At 40.8% G+C, this 17,168-nt stretch overlaps 2 protein-coding genes across 5 annotated transcripts in view; one reads left to right on the top strand and one right to left on the bottom strand.

Moving 5' to 3' along the window:
* The window catches only part of SPATA17 (spermatogenesis associated 17), a 135,682-nt gene extending 131,174 nt beyond the window's left edge, over nt 1-4,508 (bottom strand). The window contains exons 1-2 of the mRNA XM_061625188.1: nt 3,904-4,508; nt 1,269-1,358 (exon numbers count right to left, since the gene is read on the bottom strand). Coding sequence (XP_061481172.1) covers nt 1,269-1,358; nt 3,904-3,971 — 158 coding nt within the window. The 5' untranslated portion in view covers nt 3,972-4,508. The remainder of the gene's footprint in view (nt 1-1,268; nt 1,359-3,903) is intronic.
* GPATCH2 (G-patch domain containing 2) overlaps nt 4,263-17,168 on the top strand; it is a 169,450-nt gene continuing 156,544 nt past the window's right edge. For 3 of the 4 annotated variants that reach the window (XM_061625183.1, XM_061625184.1, XM_061625185.1), the window contains exons 1-3: nt 4,335-4,473; nt 12,424-13,140; nt 16,161-16,222. In XM_061625183.1, coding sequence (XP_061481167.1) covers nt 4,418-4,473; nt 12,424-13,140; nt 16,161-16,222 — 835 coding nt within the window. In that variant the 5' untranslated portion in view covers nt 4,335-4,417. Of the gene's footprint in view, nt 4,474-12,423; nt 13,141-16,160; nt 16,223-17,168 lie in introns of all 4 variants that reach the window. The other variant, XM_061625187.1, reaches the window with a different exon arrangement.

The following is a 17,168-nucleotide window of genomic DNA, read 5'->3' on the forward strand; positions in this document are numbered from 1 at the left end:
ACCCTTTCCAGTGTGACATTCTTATGGAGCCAACATAAATAATAGGGAAGGGAATGTGAAGAGTTAATATTGTTTACATCAGTGTCGGCTTCTGACAAAACTCAACCTGCAAAATTACAATAACGTCTGGCTACTCTTCACCAGCTTATGATTGTCTGAACTTTGATGCTCAGAAGAAAACTACCATCTATATTCATGCACAATAGTGCATTGGAGCTGGGGGCCATGAAACAAAGAGTTAATCTTGGATAGAGGAGACCTGTGATTAAGTTCCACCTCCAACACAGTTTCACTCACTGGCTTGGACATAACATTGTTGGCTTAATAAACCATAGGTTGTCACAAAGAAGACAAGTGCTGGGCCCACACACTTCCTTTTCCCTCTTCCCCTCTTTTCCTTGTGCATTGTCTTTTGCACCAGTTTCCCATTACATCCAAAATAAAGAACTGTTTGATCTGTTTACAGACCCTAGTTAGTAAACGAACATTACATTCCAGTTCCCTGTCCCAGATATAATGGCAATCTGTGGTTTTAAAAAGAGCAAGACTGATAAGCTAAAGCTGACGTACAAGAGGAGAAGTGAAAGAAATGGGTGACAGGCTGAAGTGCTGCCCTAATCGTTCTTCCTGGCTTAATAAGCTATGATCTTTTAAGCCAGGAACTATGATCACATTACATGTGAACTAGACCACTATGTGTGCTCCACAGCAAGTTAGTAACTTTCAGTCTCATAAGGATGAAAACAAATGACCCAATTCTCTAAGCACAGATCTCAGCACACAAGACAACACATAGAGGACTTTTCAAAGAAACCTAACTTGGGCTGCAATCTAGTGCACACTTACCTGGGAGTAAGTCCCATTGAACCCAATGGAGCTTACTTCCCAGTAGACATGTACTGGATTTCAGTCTTGGTCAAGTGAAAGTTATGTGAATGGCCTTCACAAATAAATGATTATGGTATTTAAATTATACCATCCCCCTTATTCAGGATAGAAATTTTAAAGAAAATAAACAAAAAATACAGGAGAAATTCCTAAACAGCTGAAAGCTATTAATTTTTGTTCTTTTAAAAATGAGGAGGTGTTGTAAGTAAACAAGATCTTAATTTCAGGAAGACTTGCAAAACGGCAAATAACTGAAAATACAGGTTAAATATTTTAAGGCTGTAACCTATAGTGGTTTTGCCAGGAAATAAATCCCACGAAAAACACTGGGAGTTACTTCAAAGTAAGCATGCCTAGAATCTGGTTGCAAATTAAGTTACCTGATATATGCCCTGACTTTGCATCCTCGAAACCAACTCTGAATTTTTACAGCAGCATAATATTCTGATTTTCTATATTCACCTACGCATCTGAAACCACAAGAAATGGTTTTCACAATTTGCATTTTGGTCAGTTACATTTAAGAGCAGAACAATAAACAAACATTATTTTCTCTAAGTTTATACTCTTTCAACATAGTAAAACAATTTTTACCTTACAATTGTTAGACAATAAATTTATTATTTATATCCCGCCTTTCAGAATTGTGTTTAGACTCACAACATCCTTGTAAGGAGGGTAATTGAAACTTCCCAAATATTATGCAGAATATCAACCCAACCAATCATTTCTATGGTATAAAACAACTTCCTATATACCTCTGCTCCACCTTCAATTACTTTACAACTCTCTAACACCCTCCACCACTAACCCAATGGCCTTATCCTTCATGAATATGTCTAATCCTCTTTTAAAGCCATGTGAGTTTGTGGCCATCATTGCCTTCTATGGGAGCAAATTCCATAGTTTAACTATATACTTTTGTCTGTCCTGAATCTTCCAACATTCAGCTTCATGGGATGTCCATGAGTTCTAATCTTATGAGAGAGGAAGAAAAGCTTCTCTTACACACTCTCTCCATGCCATGCATAATTTTATACACTATATTACCTTACTAGCCTTTTCTAAAAAGCCTAAACTAAAAAGCCCAAATGCTGCAACTTTTCCTCTTAGGAGAGTTGCTCCATCCCCTTGATAATTTTGGTTGCCCTTTTCTGAAGCTTTTCCAGGCTGGTGGCCCTTGTGTATTTTTTAATAAATTAATTAGGGCTGTATTCGCCTAATGCATTGTGCTAGTGGAAGCCAGCGCAAGGATTCCTGCTAGTGCAACAGGATTCCTGCTCCCTCCATGCACCCCCAGTGCCCTTCTCAAATCTGCTCCAGAGGATCGGATCCCAGAACATCTTGTGGTGGGAGGAGAGAGGAGATCATTCTGTTAGGCAAGCAGAAATGCACGTGCTGACGGAAAAATCTCCTTGTGCTATACTGAATATAACACTTAATTTTTTGAAGGAAAAAATTCTTTCACGTGTAGAGGGGCTTTTCTGAACATGTGTGGTGTGTGTGTGCTCAAATATGCTCTGTGTGTGAAAGAGAGTGACAGAGATGAACTTGGGCAGAGAGAATGAGAGAGAGATACATGTGTGGTCTGGGGAGGGAAGGGAAGTATGTATGTATGTGGTCTGTGAGAAAGGGAGAGTTTATGTGGCATGTATGTGAGAGAGGGAGATGCATTGGTACAGAGAAAGGGAGATTGTGTGGCTGTGTGTATATAAAGTGTATGAGTGTGTGTAAGAGATGCATGTGTGTCTATGGTCTGTACATGTGTGATGAGTACATGTGAGAGAGAGTGAGTGTGGTGTGGCCATTTTGTACATTTTTCCTGGTACTGGGGAATACTCACTGTTGTTATTAGAAAGCAACGGCATTGTTGTGCGTGTGAGAGAGCGGGTCAATATGTGTGGTCTCTGCAATCAGGAAACAAGACAGCAGTGACTTGTCCATGTGTGTGTGTTAAAGCAGCAATGACTGTATTCATTCTAATTTCCATGGTAACCCTGTTGTATTATGCCAGCCCCCATGGGCAGCCATTTTATAACTAGTGCCCATAGCACTTTCTCAAAATTAAAAATGTACCCACTACCCCTCTGGTCCAAAACGGCAACCTCTGCTTCATATCATTTCTAGGATCAGGAAACCTCACAGCAAAAAGGAAGGAAAGCACTGTAAAAGTACTTCACTAGGGCAGGACTTCCCACACTGTAGTCTGTGGACCACCAATGATCTATGAGGTTCATTCAGGTGGTCCTCAGCATGTCTGCATTAAATATTCATATTTTTATTGTATTTCATTGCTTCTTTTGTTTCTTATATTACATTTCGTTGTATTACAATCTGAATTCTATGGCATTCAGTTGCAATACAATAAAATACAATTTAAGAAATAAAAGCAATAAAATACAATTTAAAAATAATCTTGCACAGTGCATTATGATTGCTACAGCAAGGAGAAAAAAATCATTAAGTGGTCCACCAAGACCCTCTGCAACTTTCAAGTGGTCTGTGGAGGGGGGGGGAAGTTTGGGAACCATTGCACTAGGGTATGCCTTGGCAGTGGCTGAAGCCCCTTTCCATGCTGGTGAAGATGGCCAGATGCAAAAAGAAGGCAGGTCTCCCGGCCCTTGAACAGGTGTGTAAAAGATGTAATTTGAAATGCTTTCTTCTACATTATTAAAAGTGCTGGAAACCTGTCCCCTTTTAGCATCTGTTCACTCTAATGTTAATGCTCTGAACTGTACTACCCCCAACCCCTCTCAGAAATGAAGGGAAGATGTCTCCCCGTTCGTTTCTTGCGCGTTTCCTATAATTCTTATGCAAGGTCACTTGCGATACGTCTGAACTTTTACCATACCGGGGGCGGTGGAGAAAGAATAGTACCTGATGCTATCTGGCCAAAACCAAAACCAAATCCCTCAAACCACCAAAACTGGGATCTTCCCTTGGTGAAGTGATTGATCTGAGGGCAATTCAGGTTCCTCATAGAGGATGGGAAGTGCAGGGGGTTGGGGAATTTACCTGTTCCTAGAGAAATATTCTTCCTTGAAACCTGGCAGCCTCTTCTGCAGCCTGGCCAAAGTGGCCATCTTCCCTCCTCCCCTCCGGCTCCCATCGATGGTGTACACGTTGTCGTCATGGCAACCGGACCATACCACATGAGCCACAGCGGGGGAAGGTGATAGTAATTCTCCTGAGACTTAACAGAAGGAGAATTAAGCCGAACGGAAGAAAGAAAGAAAGAAAGAAAGAAAGAAAGAAAGAAAGAAAGAAAGAAAGAAAGAATTAGATCAGGTGGTGTTAGCGAGGAGAATGTTCTCCGCGCGGCCTGTGATGTTTCTCCAGCCCCGCAAGGGCAGGAAGTAATGGTCGGGCCCGGTTTCCTTCCAGCACCGCGGCTGCTTCCGGGATACCATCATGGAGGTGTGAGAAGCGCAGCAGCCCGAGAGTGGCCCGGTGGACTGTCACCTTTCCCGAGTCTCTGCGAAGCGGCACCCGTCTCCCCAGGGAGCGGCCGACGGCGGGCGCCGGGTACATGTTCCGGGTGGCTGAGCCCAACCCGAGCAGACCTCCGGCCGCCAGGAAGAGCTGGTGAGGGGCAGGGATGGGGCAGGAGGAAGAGGAAGGTGTGAAGGAAGGGTGGAAACGAGGAAGGCTTGGCTCTAGGTATGAGGGGAGGGGGCGGCTTGTGGGCGGTGCCGAAAGGGCAGATGGCCCTGTGAATAAGGTTGCCAAGTGAACGGTGGGGGCTGCTCTGCTCTTGTGCTTTGAATAGCATGTCCAGGTTCAGAGATTAGCGGGTGAAGCTGCAGCATGAAGGCCCACGTAGTGATCTGCTGACGTCTGTACATCAAGCGGCTGGCCAAGGCGCAATTCCAGGGGTTCACTGAAAAAGTTAACAACCCCTTCTGTGGATTGTATGCGAAGTGTCGAGTTTGGATTTCAAAAGAAGTGGAGCACCCGTAGGCTCTATAAAGTCTCCATAAAGCGCGACGGCAGTGAGAATAGGAAAGAAGGCCTGCTAGAAGTGTGGGCACCTTGGGCTAGCAGGAAAAAAATTAATGGGACTTTAGACGGGCTTTTGCATATTTTATTTATTTATTTATTTATTATTTGATTTATATCCTGCCCTTCCTCCCAGCAGGAGCCCAGGGCGGCAAACAGAAACGCTAAAAATACTTTAGAACATCATAAAAACAGATCTTAAAATACATTAAAACAAAACAATGTTAAAAACATTTTTTAAAAAAGCTTTAAAAACATTTTAAAAGGTTAAAAACATTTTAAAAACACATATTAACAAGCAATTATAACACAGATGCAGAATGGGATAAGTTTTAACTTAAAAGGCTTGTTGAAAGAGGAAAGTCTTCAAAAGGTGCAGAAAAGATAGCAGAGATGGTGCCTGCCTAATATTTAAGAGGAGGGAATTCCACAGGGTAGGTGCCGCCATACTAAAGGTCCATTTCCTATATTGTGCAGAACGGACCTCCTGATAAGATGGTATCTGCAGGAGTCCCTCACCTGTAGAGCGCAGTGATCGACTGGGTATATAAGGGATAATATGGTCTTTTAGGTATCCTGGTCCTGAGCTGTATAGGGCTTTGTACACCAAAAGTAGAACCTTGATCTTGGCCCGGTAGCAAATGGGCAGCCAGTGCAATTCTTTCAGCAGTGGGGTGACATGTTGGCGATACCCTGCTCCAGTGAGAGGTCTCACCGCTGCCGCATTTTGCACCAGCTGCAGCTTCCAGACCAACCTCAAGGGCAGCCCCACATAGAGCGCATTACAGTAATCCAGCTTGGAGATTACCAATGCGTGGATGACAGTAGCTCATTGTAGCTCATTGGGCATGAATGTTGTCCACAACTGGGATGATGTTTGCCAAGGTGATACATGTAATTTATGGGAACTTGTAGCACCTCTCTCATCACAAATTTTAAGTCTTCACAGAAGTACTGTTCTGTGTTGCATGAATCTCTGGCCTAAGAAATGAACTGCTGTTACCGAGTGTACTGGATTTATGGGAGCATGCTCAGTATCAGCAGTTGAAGACATCTGCTTAGATTTTGCCCTCAGTTTCTGATTGTCATGGATGCTTTCAAAACACGGGTAGGAGTGACCTCTTGTACGATAGCACAGCTAGAGAGAAATAAAACTGTGTTAATTAAAATGTGTGGAACAATGGATCATGTATGTATTGTGGAAATCCAAGAATAGTAAGTACTGCAGGCCAGGAAAGGGATGGGCATCCTTGATAGGAATAGGAGGAGATTTATATGATGATTATTAAAATGTTTCTAAAATTAAGTTAGTTGTTTTTGTATTAATTACTTGCAAGGGCACAAAATAAAGTTAAAACAAATAATATGAAATATAAAACAATACTATTGCTATAAAAATAAAAACAGCCTAGAAATTCATGTCGCATCAATTAGTAGCTGAGAATGCTTCTAAGCTGCCAGTGTAAAAAAGCTGGCTTTCATGTAGGAAGCCATGTACCAAGGAGTGAGAGTTTATTCTCTAGGATTGTGGAGGCAAAAATACTTAGGAGGGAGGGAGGGAGGGAGGGAAGGAAGAAGCCGCAGAATGTGAAGCCAGCAATGATAGTATGATGTTTACATGAAGAAAAGCTTGGGGAAGGTAGAGCATCTGCCTTGTATGCAGAGGGACCCAAGTTATTTATTTATTTTATTTATTTCATTTCATTTTTAAGTTCAGTCCCCAATAGCATCTCCAGGTAGGGCCTGCCTGAAAATCTGGAGAGCTGCTACCAGTCAGTATAGACAATGCTGAGCTAAATGGACCAATGGTCTGAATCAATATAAGCCAGCTTTCTATGTTCCTATGCTTACGAGAAATGACCAGTGAGGCTCCTTAGTCTGATATGGGTTAGCAAGGAGGTAGTTGAGCTTGGCAAACTTTTGGGGAAGTGCTGTAGGTCAGTGCCAAAGCATCTGCATTGCATGAAGTAGGTCCCAGGTTCAATCCCCAGCTGGGAGAGACTCCCTGTCTGAAATCCTGGAGAGCTGCTACTAGTCAGTGTAAAAATACTGAGTGAGTTAGACCAATGGTCAGACTCGGTATAAAACAGCTTCCTATGTTTCTACTTTGCTCTGGAGCAAAGCGGATAGTAAAGAACTAGAATGAAAATGAATAGACATTTGAACCCATCAGAAGAGGATAAAGCTTCCTCAATCCTCTAGTGGGCTGTCACATCACTGATGCAGGGGTGTCCACTGGAACTTGGCAAATAGACACCTCTTCATTTCTTCCTTCCCAGTATCATAAAGCTTCTTGGCAACAGGGAAGGGGAATAATAAGCTTCCTAATTCTGGGAAGAAACAAATAAAGGTGCCTTTACTCACCATTCAAGTTGTTTTAAAGGCATCCCTGTCCTTAATACCTGTGCCCTCAACCCTGCCCCTCTCTATATATCTATAGGGAGGGAAAACACACTCTTACTGCCATGAGTGAATAAGGACAGGGAATCTTTTTCTCATTTCATGGCCGGGGCCTGGAAACAGCTGAACACCATTTTAGTTACAGATTCTACTTGGGGCATTTCCCCCCCAGAGTAACAAACTGGTAAAGGTTCACCTCTTATCATCCTCACAGTAACCTCAAAATAAATTTTCTGCTCCTACAATCTTCTGCATTAGACAAAAGAATGAATAAGACTGCAAGAGTGGCTTGCAAATGTTAGATCACGTGGGCAGAGAGCAGATACCTAGGGTAGGAGAGGACTTTAACATTCCTATTGCTGCTGGCAGAGCCAGCAATGTGCTTGCATCAATATAAGTTTGTGACTACACAGAGTATGAGCCCAAAACATTATTAATGAGTCCTGTACTCTGTAAAGGCAAACATATGAATTAAAATGTTATGCCACACAATGTGCAAATATGATTACATTGCCACAGCACTATTAGTTAAGTGTTTGCAGGCTACAGAAATCAGGGACACTGACATTAAAGGAAGAATCCACAGGTGATCTCTGGTCTGTCATAAATGCCATGCTGGTCTTGCACCATCTACTGCACTAGCACTTCAGATGGGATAAAATGTGTATTTTTTTCTGAACACATAGTCATATTTACTGGTTGATGTTACAAAATATATGTGTTTGCACCCAACAGTGCCATTATGCAACCTAGAAGTAAAATCTAAAGTGTTTGGTCTTACAGCCCAGAAGCCCTATGGAGTTATATCTGCCTAGAAAGAAGAGCTTTCTGTTTGGTTCTCTGAATGCATGTAAGGGTACTAAGCAAGATCATTTGAAGACTATGAATGCCTGTGCACACATTTCGGTAGTCACATCCCTTTGAGCAAATTGGGATTTGCTTCTAATTCTTAGGATCAGGCTGAGCAAACATGCATAAGATTTAACGTTCCATAAACAAAAGCTAGTAGTTACTGGGCAAAATAGTAATGGAAATAAAAAGTCTATTCAGTTTTGGGTGGCAGAGTAATACATATTCAGAACTTGAGAACTGAACACATTGTAGAGCTCAGGTAGTTGGAGGGCATAAAAGGGGAGTACAAGATCATTCATAGGCTGTAGTGAAATACAGGATGGCATCTCCTGGATCCCAACTGTGATGAGTTCCTCATTACTGGGTCAAGTAGGGAGCCCATGGAAAATAAATTCAATACAAGATTTATTCTGTCACTTATAATGCTTACATTCAAAAGCTGGATTTTTCTCCTCTTATTTTCATGATTCAGTTCTATCATTAACATGTCTGTAGTTTTTGCATTTCATTTCCATCTGATCTCTCTGCTTATAATCCCACCATTAGTGTGTATGCCTGTAATTGTCAATTATACTTCATGCCATAATAAATTTGTTAGTCTTTAGGGTGCTACAAAATAATGTGCTTTCCTTTTCAACTGGGTTCTCTTTAAAAAGAGAGACTGATGAATTGAAATTATGAAATAGATAATTTATGTATTTACTTTTTAAAATCCCCAGTTGTTTATCCTGGAATGCAAGTCTTCAGTTCTATGCACAGTAGCCCCATTAGATTCAGGAAGTTTAAGTGTACATAACTGTGTTTAAGATTACAACAGTGTTACAATGTGATTGCTACAAACTAAACTGCTTCTAGTAGTGCGTAGAGAGGTCAGCAGTTAGTAAACTTTATTGTTATAGCTAAATCTAAAGGTCACTGCAGGCAAGCTACAATTTCTTTAGCTTAATGTCTTCTGTGAGACTAGAAGTAGATTTTATCACTAGCTGTGGGGCCTTGCTGTAATTGTCTTTGCTATGTGATGTAAAACACACTGAAAATGAGATATTAAATGCTTGAGAGAAGTTCAGCAGGTATATCTTATACTATCATAAGACTTAAATATTTGTTTTGCTAATAAGCAGGTTGCACTTTTTGAAAATTGTTTGTATAGGTGTTGTTTTATGTTTAAAGTATAATATTCAAATTTCTGAAATAGGTGGATGAACACTTACTTAGGGTAGCTGAGTGGAAAAAGTAGTTGGCATGTACTTGGTTTCTCCTAAGCTTTAGGAAAAGAGCAAGTAAAAGAACTGACAACTCTGTAAGTCTCTGGTGGATGTTTATAAGTCTCTTCATAACCCTTCAGTCACAGTTTCTTTAGATATCCTCCTTCCTTGGAAATCTTTTGAGTTCTTACGATATTTTTATGTTATGTCAGTGTGACATAAGTTGCTTCTTGAACAGAGAGAGAAGGCAGTCTTAAGTGGTTCCTACACCTGTAATAAAAGGTTTCTAGTGGGGCACTTCAAAACGCCATCTTCAGAGATAGACTAGAAAGAACAGTATGGGACGGAATAATTTACTTCCTGTCTCATCCATAAACTCAAGGTGCCTCACTCTTTTTTTAAAAAATGCTGTCATTACATGCAGATACTTGGGGCATATGTTAGTACTGATGAATGCATTGGCCACACTTCAGTGCCAGTGTTATAACACCTCAAAATATTTTTGTTGATTTATCCTGCTCTTATTTCATACATGACTTTATTCAGTACAAAAGTCTAAATTGTAACCCTACCATACCCATCTTCAGTTTCTCTTGATTATACCACTCAGATACCGAGCAGTAAGTATAAATTATTTTTGCAGTCTGCAAAACATTAAGACTATTTGCTAGGTTAGATGTTGGATGCTGGTTGTTGCTGACAAAATGAGCTTTTCTTCTATTTGGCAACCTGAGTAACAGCGAGCATAATGTGGGGGGGGGGGGCAGCCGCCTCCAATCTCCTGCTTGTTTCAGTTTTTACAAAGATTGAAATGCAGTCCTCAAAACGTAGGCTGCTTTTGCTTGTTGCAGTAAGCCAGGCTTGCTGGTTTATCATGGGTTATTGTGAATAAACAGTGTTCACAAGAAACAGATGCATGTTGCCCAATTGTTCCTGCTTCAATCCTCCCCTTGTACAAGCAGGAGAAACAAACAGGGAAGCTGCAGTTAAGCTTGATTTCTCATGATCCTGGTTGGGATTCTGGTTTGATGCTGCCTAACAAACCAGGATTGCTACCTAGCCTTAAACTATTGCTTATTGTTGGCTTATGAATCCTAGGTTGTGGGGGAGCAACAAACTAGGATCCCAGTTTCAGACATCAGAGGAAGCTAAGCTTAATTGTGGCTTCCCTGTTGGTTTATTGTCAATAAACAGTGAGTTAATTCATGCTGCAGATTGTTTCTCCTGCTCAGACCAATGGAGGATTGAAGCAGGAACAATCAGCAGCATGCATCAACTCACTATTTATTGACAATAAACTGACAGGGAAGCTGTAATTAAGCTTGGCTTCCCCTGATGTCTGAATCTGGGTTCCCTAGCCAGTCTTAAGCTATGGCTTTGTCATGGCCCCATCAGAGGACTCCTCAGATGAGGACGACTCGGGAGTAACAGCAGCAGACCCAGGAGCAGCAGGAGACACGGAGGAGCCTCCTGAGAATCCAGCTCCTTCTGCCCCTCAGCTGCAGAGCACCCCAGGGACAGCAGAGGCCCTGCAGCCAGACACAGACAGTGAACAGGATACTCCCCCCTCACCTGCAGAACGTAGACAGCAGAAGGTCAGGCAGAAGAGAGGCAGGCCTGTCTCCTTAAGGCCCAAACGCTGAGGGCTCACACCTGCTGTCCATCCTGCTCTTTATAAGGCACACCTTGGCTGCAGCTTGTTGCTGACTGCAACATTAGGCGTGGCTTTGTGTAGACCTAGTTTCCCTGCAGCATCTCTTTGACTGACCTCCTTGGCAATTGATCCCGGACCTTCACTGACCTCGCTTCTGGACTTCTGACTCGGCAAGTATGCTTCGGATAGGCCTGGCAGATTTACAACCCGACTGCTGGCTAAGGACTTTCCTTCCCTGCCAAAGACCCAGGAATTTCCAGCCCCCCCTGACACTGCTGATGCAGTGTAGAGCTGACAGGCTTGTTGTTGGCTTATGATCCTGACTTGTTGGGGAGCAACAAACTAAGCTTGGCTTTGGACATCATGGGAAGCCAAGCTTACAGTAGTTGTGACTTCCCTGTCACTTGCTCACACTAGGGGCAGAGCCAAGAAGAAATGATTGGGCTGCATGAGCACTCTTCTTGTTCATAATAAACCACAGTAAGTCAGCAACCCTTAATCTGTGAAAAAGTGAGGAAATCGGCATAGCTGTGGTTCCTAAGCTCTCCAGGTCAAAACAATTGCAGCTGTCTCCTTCCATCTGTGTTACTTTAGAGTCTTTCTTAGAGTGAGGCCTGAAGTCAAGGGTTTTTCTCCTTGGATTCCAATCAGTCAGTAAGCAAAGGTAATTGATATTTATTTATTTAAAAGCATTTATAAACTGCTCAATATTTCAAAAATCTAAGCAGTCTAAAACAAACAATTTATCATTAAAACATTAGAACAAAAACAAAAATACAACTTAAAGCCAATAAAACAGCAGTATAAAAATATGCAAGCATATACAAGCAAATAAAACGTAGTCAGATGATTCAAATGCATAAAACGGTCCAGTCTTACGAGTCAGGGAAAGCCTTGGGAAAAAGATACGTCTTCACAAGTCATCTGAAAAAACTCAAAATGAGACAAGCCCATTCTGTTAGGACTTACCTGTGGTGGTGGAAAGAGTCTTGTACCACTACTTCCAAAGCATCACATGAATCCCTTTCCTTCTTCAAATTCTCTGCATGTGCTAGAGAACTCAGTGAGAGAGGATAGTCCTTCCATTGTGCATGGGACTTTTGCAAAGCCAGCATAGACTTATCTTACCTGCAATTTGTTCAATTTGTTGAGATTTTGGGGGACGGCTGGTTGTTAGAGGGGGAGGGGCTGCCATTGAGATTTGTGAAACTGTTGATGAGAAATTGTGTATTCAGTTGTTCAATGTCAAAAATATTCTTTTAAAGCTTTAAGGTATTTGATTTTTCCAAAGTAGACTTTAGACTGAGAAAAAGGTTTAAAAAATTCAAGAAGGATTAGATTATATAATGATTATAGCTGTTGGTGTCACTGATTTACTTTCATTTAATTATTTGTAATTGGAATTGTGTTTTTTCCTAATTACAGGCATTTCAGTAAGACCATGGAGGAGCTAGTTCATGATCTGGTTTCAGCACTGGAGGAAAGTTCAGAGCAAGCAAGAGGAGGCTTTGCAGATACAGGGGATCATTCTCGCAGTGTCTCTTGTCTTCTAAAACGTCAGGCCCGAAAGCGAAGGGGTAGGAAAAGACGTTCATTTAACACCCATCACCCCTGGGAGACTGGCCACTGTTTAAGTGAAGGCTCTGATTCTAGCCTTGAGGAACCTAACAAGGATTATAGAGAGAACCATACTAATAACAAGAAAGACCATAGTGACTCTGATGACCAGTTGTTAGTTGCAAAACGCAGACCAACTTCAAATTTAAATAACCTCAGAGGCAAAAGGCCTCTATGGCACGAACCTGATCTAGCTGTTGATAATTTAGGAAATAGGACTCTGCGTAGAAGGCGAAAGGTGAAACGAATGGCAGTTGATCTACCTTCAGAAGTAACAAACACACTGACATTACTGCAACAGCATGACAACATTAAAGATCAGGAAATGGACAATGACAACAGATCTTGCCAACATCAAGAGCTAACAAAGAGCAAAGTTAAAAAAAGGAAACTAGCAGCAAGTAGGCAAGGACCAGACATTTTGGATGAAGGCGTGGTCATAGAGAATGATGACATCAACCAGGCAAGCAAGGATAAGATGGAGTATGAGGAGCAAAAGGGTTCCGATGAAAACATGAGTGACAGGTTATTTTTAATATTTCATTCAATTCCAAGGATGTTTGTAATATGTCTATTTTTACATGTTTATGCTAAACTTTTTTTCTGTATTTAAAGATCAAAATATAATTTAGTATGCTGTAAATGTGTGTACAATTTAAAATAGTTTGGAGACTTCCTGCTACTGTTCCACATTAGAGCTGTTGCTATCAAAATTTTAACTATGGAACAATTCTACCTTTTCCAAGTGTTTTTCTTCATACTATCATGCAAAAACAATTGCTTTTTATCTAAAAATATATGGATGCTCTGAAGGTCATGCACACTTACTCATAAGTAAATCATACTGAGTTCAGTGAGAGTTGCTCTCAGACAAGTGTGCATAGGGTTACTACTCTTAGTAACTTCAGTCCTTGCATACACTTTATACTGTGCTTCATGAATTGTGATAAAAGAAAACAAACCATGTATACTTACAGTTTAGCAGCTAAAATGAGCAAATTATAAAAATTACAGGAAAATTCTGTAAATTAGGAGAAATAATGTACATTGCATACTTCATATGGGCAACAGAACTCAGTTTTTTTCTCTTTGACAACACCATGTTGCAGAATTTTTAATTTGGTTTGTTAATTTGGTTTAAACACAAACCATACACAACCTTGGACATTCTCTCTTCCCCCAAATAGGAAATGGATTAAAATATCAGATAAACATTTAGAATTCAGATAAGTATTTTAAAATTAATTTGATTCTTTGCTGCCATAACTAGTTTTGGTAGACATGTTCAAATGTTATTCCCTTCTGATTTCCACTTGCTTCACATTGCCTGGCAGGTTCTAGGTTGTGTTTTTTGTGTGTTTTGTTATACTTGTTTGTTTTGCCTTTCTGCTTTGTCCCCCTGATAAGCACTCCTACCCACTGAGGATACCTGCGACTCAAATGCCACTGATGATTATATTGCAAATTGCAAATATGACACCTCCACACACACAAAAAGAGCTACTGTGAATCTGCTCCTTCAAGAGGAGTGTAGCCCCATCCAGAGCAGGCTGTTCACCTAATCCTAAACTTGGGAATCACCCAGACACAGAACCTCTGTCTTGTCTGGATTCAGCTTCAGTTTATTGATCCATAGTAAATCCATTGCCACCTCCAGGCACCAATTCAGGACCTTCATTGCCTCTTCTGATGCAGAAAAATAGAGCTGGATGTTATCAGCATATTGATGGCACTTCACTCAAAATCCCCTGATGATTGGTCCTAGTGGTTTTATATAGATGTAAAATAGCATAGGTGGCAAGATTGATCCCTGTGGCACCCCTCAGGACAACTCCTATGGGCCTGAGCAGAAGTCGCCCAATGCTACTTTCTGAACCACTCTTTGAAATAGGAGTGGAACCACCACACAGTGATGCCTCTTACCTCCTGAATCCTGAAGGTGGTTCAGAAGGATGTCATGGTCAGTGGTATCGAAAGCTGCTAAGAGATCTAGGAAGAGTATGGTTGCATACCCTCTATCTTTTGACCAAAGGTGGGCAACCAAGGAAGTTTTGGTCCCAGAGTCAGGCCTGAAGCCAGATTGAAATGGGGTTGGATAATCAGAGGGCCAGTGTGGTGTAGTGGTTAAGGTGTTGGACTACAACCTGGGAGACCAGGGTTCAAATCCCCACACAGCCATGAAGCTCACTGGGTGACCTTGGGCTAGTCACTGCCTCTCAGCCTCAGAAGAAGACAGTGGTAAATCCCCTCTGAATACCGCTTACCATGAAAACCCTATTCATAGAGTCACCATAAGTCGGAATCGACTTGAAGGCAGTCCATTTTTAATCAGTTTCAGCTACGCATGCCTGTTGAGCCACCACCTTGCCCAAGAATGGGATATTAGATTAGGGTTCTATAGGTTAATGCTTATGGCTTGAATTATACACAGAGAGCCAGCTCTGCTGTTGCAGCATGAGTCATATGATCCTACCATCCTATGCTTAACAAGGCAGACCTGTATTTGGCATTGTGAAGTTTTTAAATGCATAAGGACAATCGCAAATAGAGAACATTGCAGTGGTCAAACCTGTTATAAAACAATGGATGGTGGTGGTTAGACCTAAAAAACCATAAAGCACATCCAGTCATAGCTGCCACCTACTTATCTGAATACAGTTCTAGATCGATAGAAACTCCTGAATTTCCAGTTCACTGGCAATTACTACTCCTCTCCCTGATATGGTTTCATCCATGATGCTCATAATTTCAAATATGCCTTTGTGCGTATGCATTTTTTTTACATGTATAGCTAAAATGTTTGGACAATGCACATGAAAATGTAATGTGTAAAGCAGCTCTCAGCTGAAAGTTACAGGGAAGTTAATGTGTCTCTTTGCTGTTAGGATCGTACTTGGAGGGTTTTTTCCCTTCAGGGTGACCTTTACATTGATTAAATAGGTTGTTGTGTAAACATTCATTCTTCCTCTAAATGATAGAATTATAGCGAAACTTTTTGCAAGGTAGCTTTCAGAATATTTGCAGATGTTGAAAAAGGTCATTGTATGTCTAGACATTTTATTTATTTATTTATTTATTGTTTTCTTCCTCCCAGCAGGAGCCCAGGGCAGCATTTGTGTTTTATGTGCTAAAGAAGAGCTCAAAATCGTTTTGATAGAGATCTCCGCCACCACCACTTTTATTTTATTTTTTAACTGAGCAGTGATGTTTGGGATCAAGCTGAATTGCACAGCATAAGAAAGAAGCAGTGAACATTTGATGGGAACAGATCATAAAATGCATCAATTGTGTCGGTACCTCATTGCAGTCACATCTGGCTTACTGTCAGGGTCCCATTAGATTCCTGTGGTTTTATGTGCCAAAAATAATGTTCTATAGTTAATGGAACTGGGATATTTGCAGTTTGATTTTCTTTTAAAAAATTATTTTCTTTAAGATTTTGTGAAGGCTTAAGTTTCATCTGAGTGCAATCTTGTCTCTTCAAAATTTTATGACTGAGATATCAATTGCACTTTTGATCTTTTTCTTTTTCTCCGTTATTACAGTGAGTCCAGCAGCCTGAGCAGTAGTGATGCTGGTTTGTTTACCAATGATGAGGGACGACAAGGTACTGAAACAGTGCAATTTTTTGTTTTCAAAACTGCATAGGTTAAGTTCTGTGAAACACTGCACGTTATTTCAGAACTGGTTGATTTATTTCCCAGTTTTTGAAACTTCCCCATAGGAGGTCTAGGATTTAGTTTTTGCTGATTTTAAAAACATGAAGCACTTTTGTGTTTGGGGCCCAACATAATAGTGCAATCTACCTAATTTCTAAAAAAATAATATTGTGAATAAACTGTGGTCTTCTGATTACATTTTGTATGAAGCCGAAACATTATGAAGAAGGATTTTTTTTGAAGTGGATATAAAAATGTGTATGCAGCAGTAGTTATCTTCTTTCTAATGTTTTTGGGTTCCAAAGTGCCTGTGAGGAACCCTCATCAGCGCATTTTACAAATACCTTTCTGTGAACAGGAACAAGTGGTCACCTAAGGGTCCTTGATTGAAAATTGCTATTAAGACTAGCCACCTCCTGAGAGAGCAGGTTGCTTGACAAAATTTGCATATGCAGTTGGGGACTCAGAGTTGTGCCCCACTGTGTCATATTCAAAATGGAGCCATTTAAATCAATAGATTTAAGTTTAGAAAATTCAGGTTTATAAAATGGTTCTATAAACCTCTAACACAGTTTGTAGCAATGTTAAAGAAAGTGAGTAATTTTTCTATTGTGAAGATAGGCAAAATATTGCTTGTTCTTGTCCTCTGTGCTCCTTTTTCACAAGAAATGCAAGGAACAGGTTCTGGGCTAACCATCTGGAGAACGTAAAGATCAATTAAAGAATTTAAACACCATTTTGTGGGGTGACCGATCTTACGTATATGATTTTTCTCAATCAATCCAATAAGGATATAATTTATTTTTTTGGGGGGGAGGGGAAATCCAGTAAGAATGACAGCATAACTTTTCACTAGATGTAGTGAGGGAGTGGGGCTGAAACACCATATGGAAA

Source organism: Rhineura floridana, chromosome 4 (genome assembly GCF_030035675.1).
Source record: "Rhineura floridana isolate rRhiFlo1 chromosome 4, rRhiFlo1.hap2, whole genome shotgun sequence".
In the NCBI taxonomy this organism is placed as follows: Eukaryota; Metazoa; Chordata; class Lepidosauria; order Squamata; family Rhineuridae; genus Rhineura; species Rhineura floridana.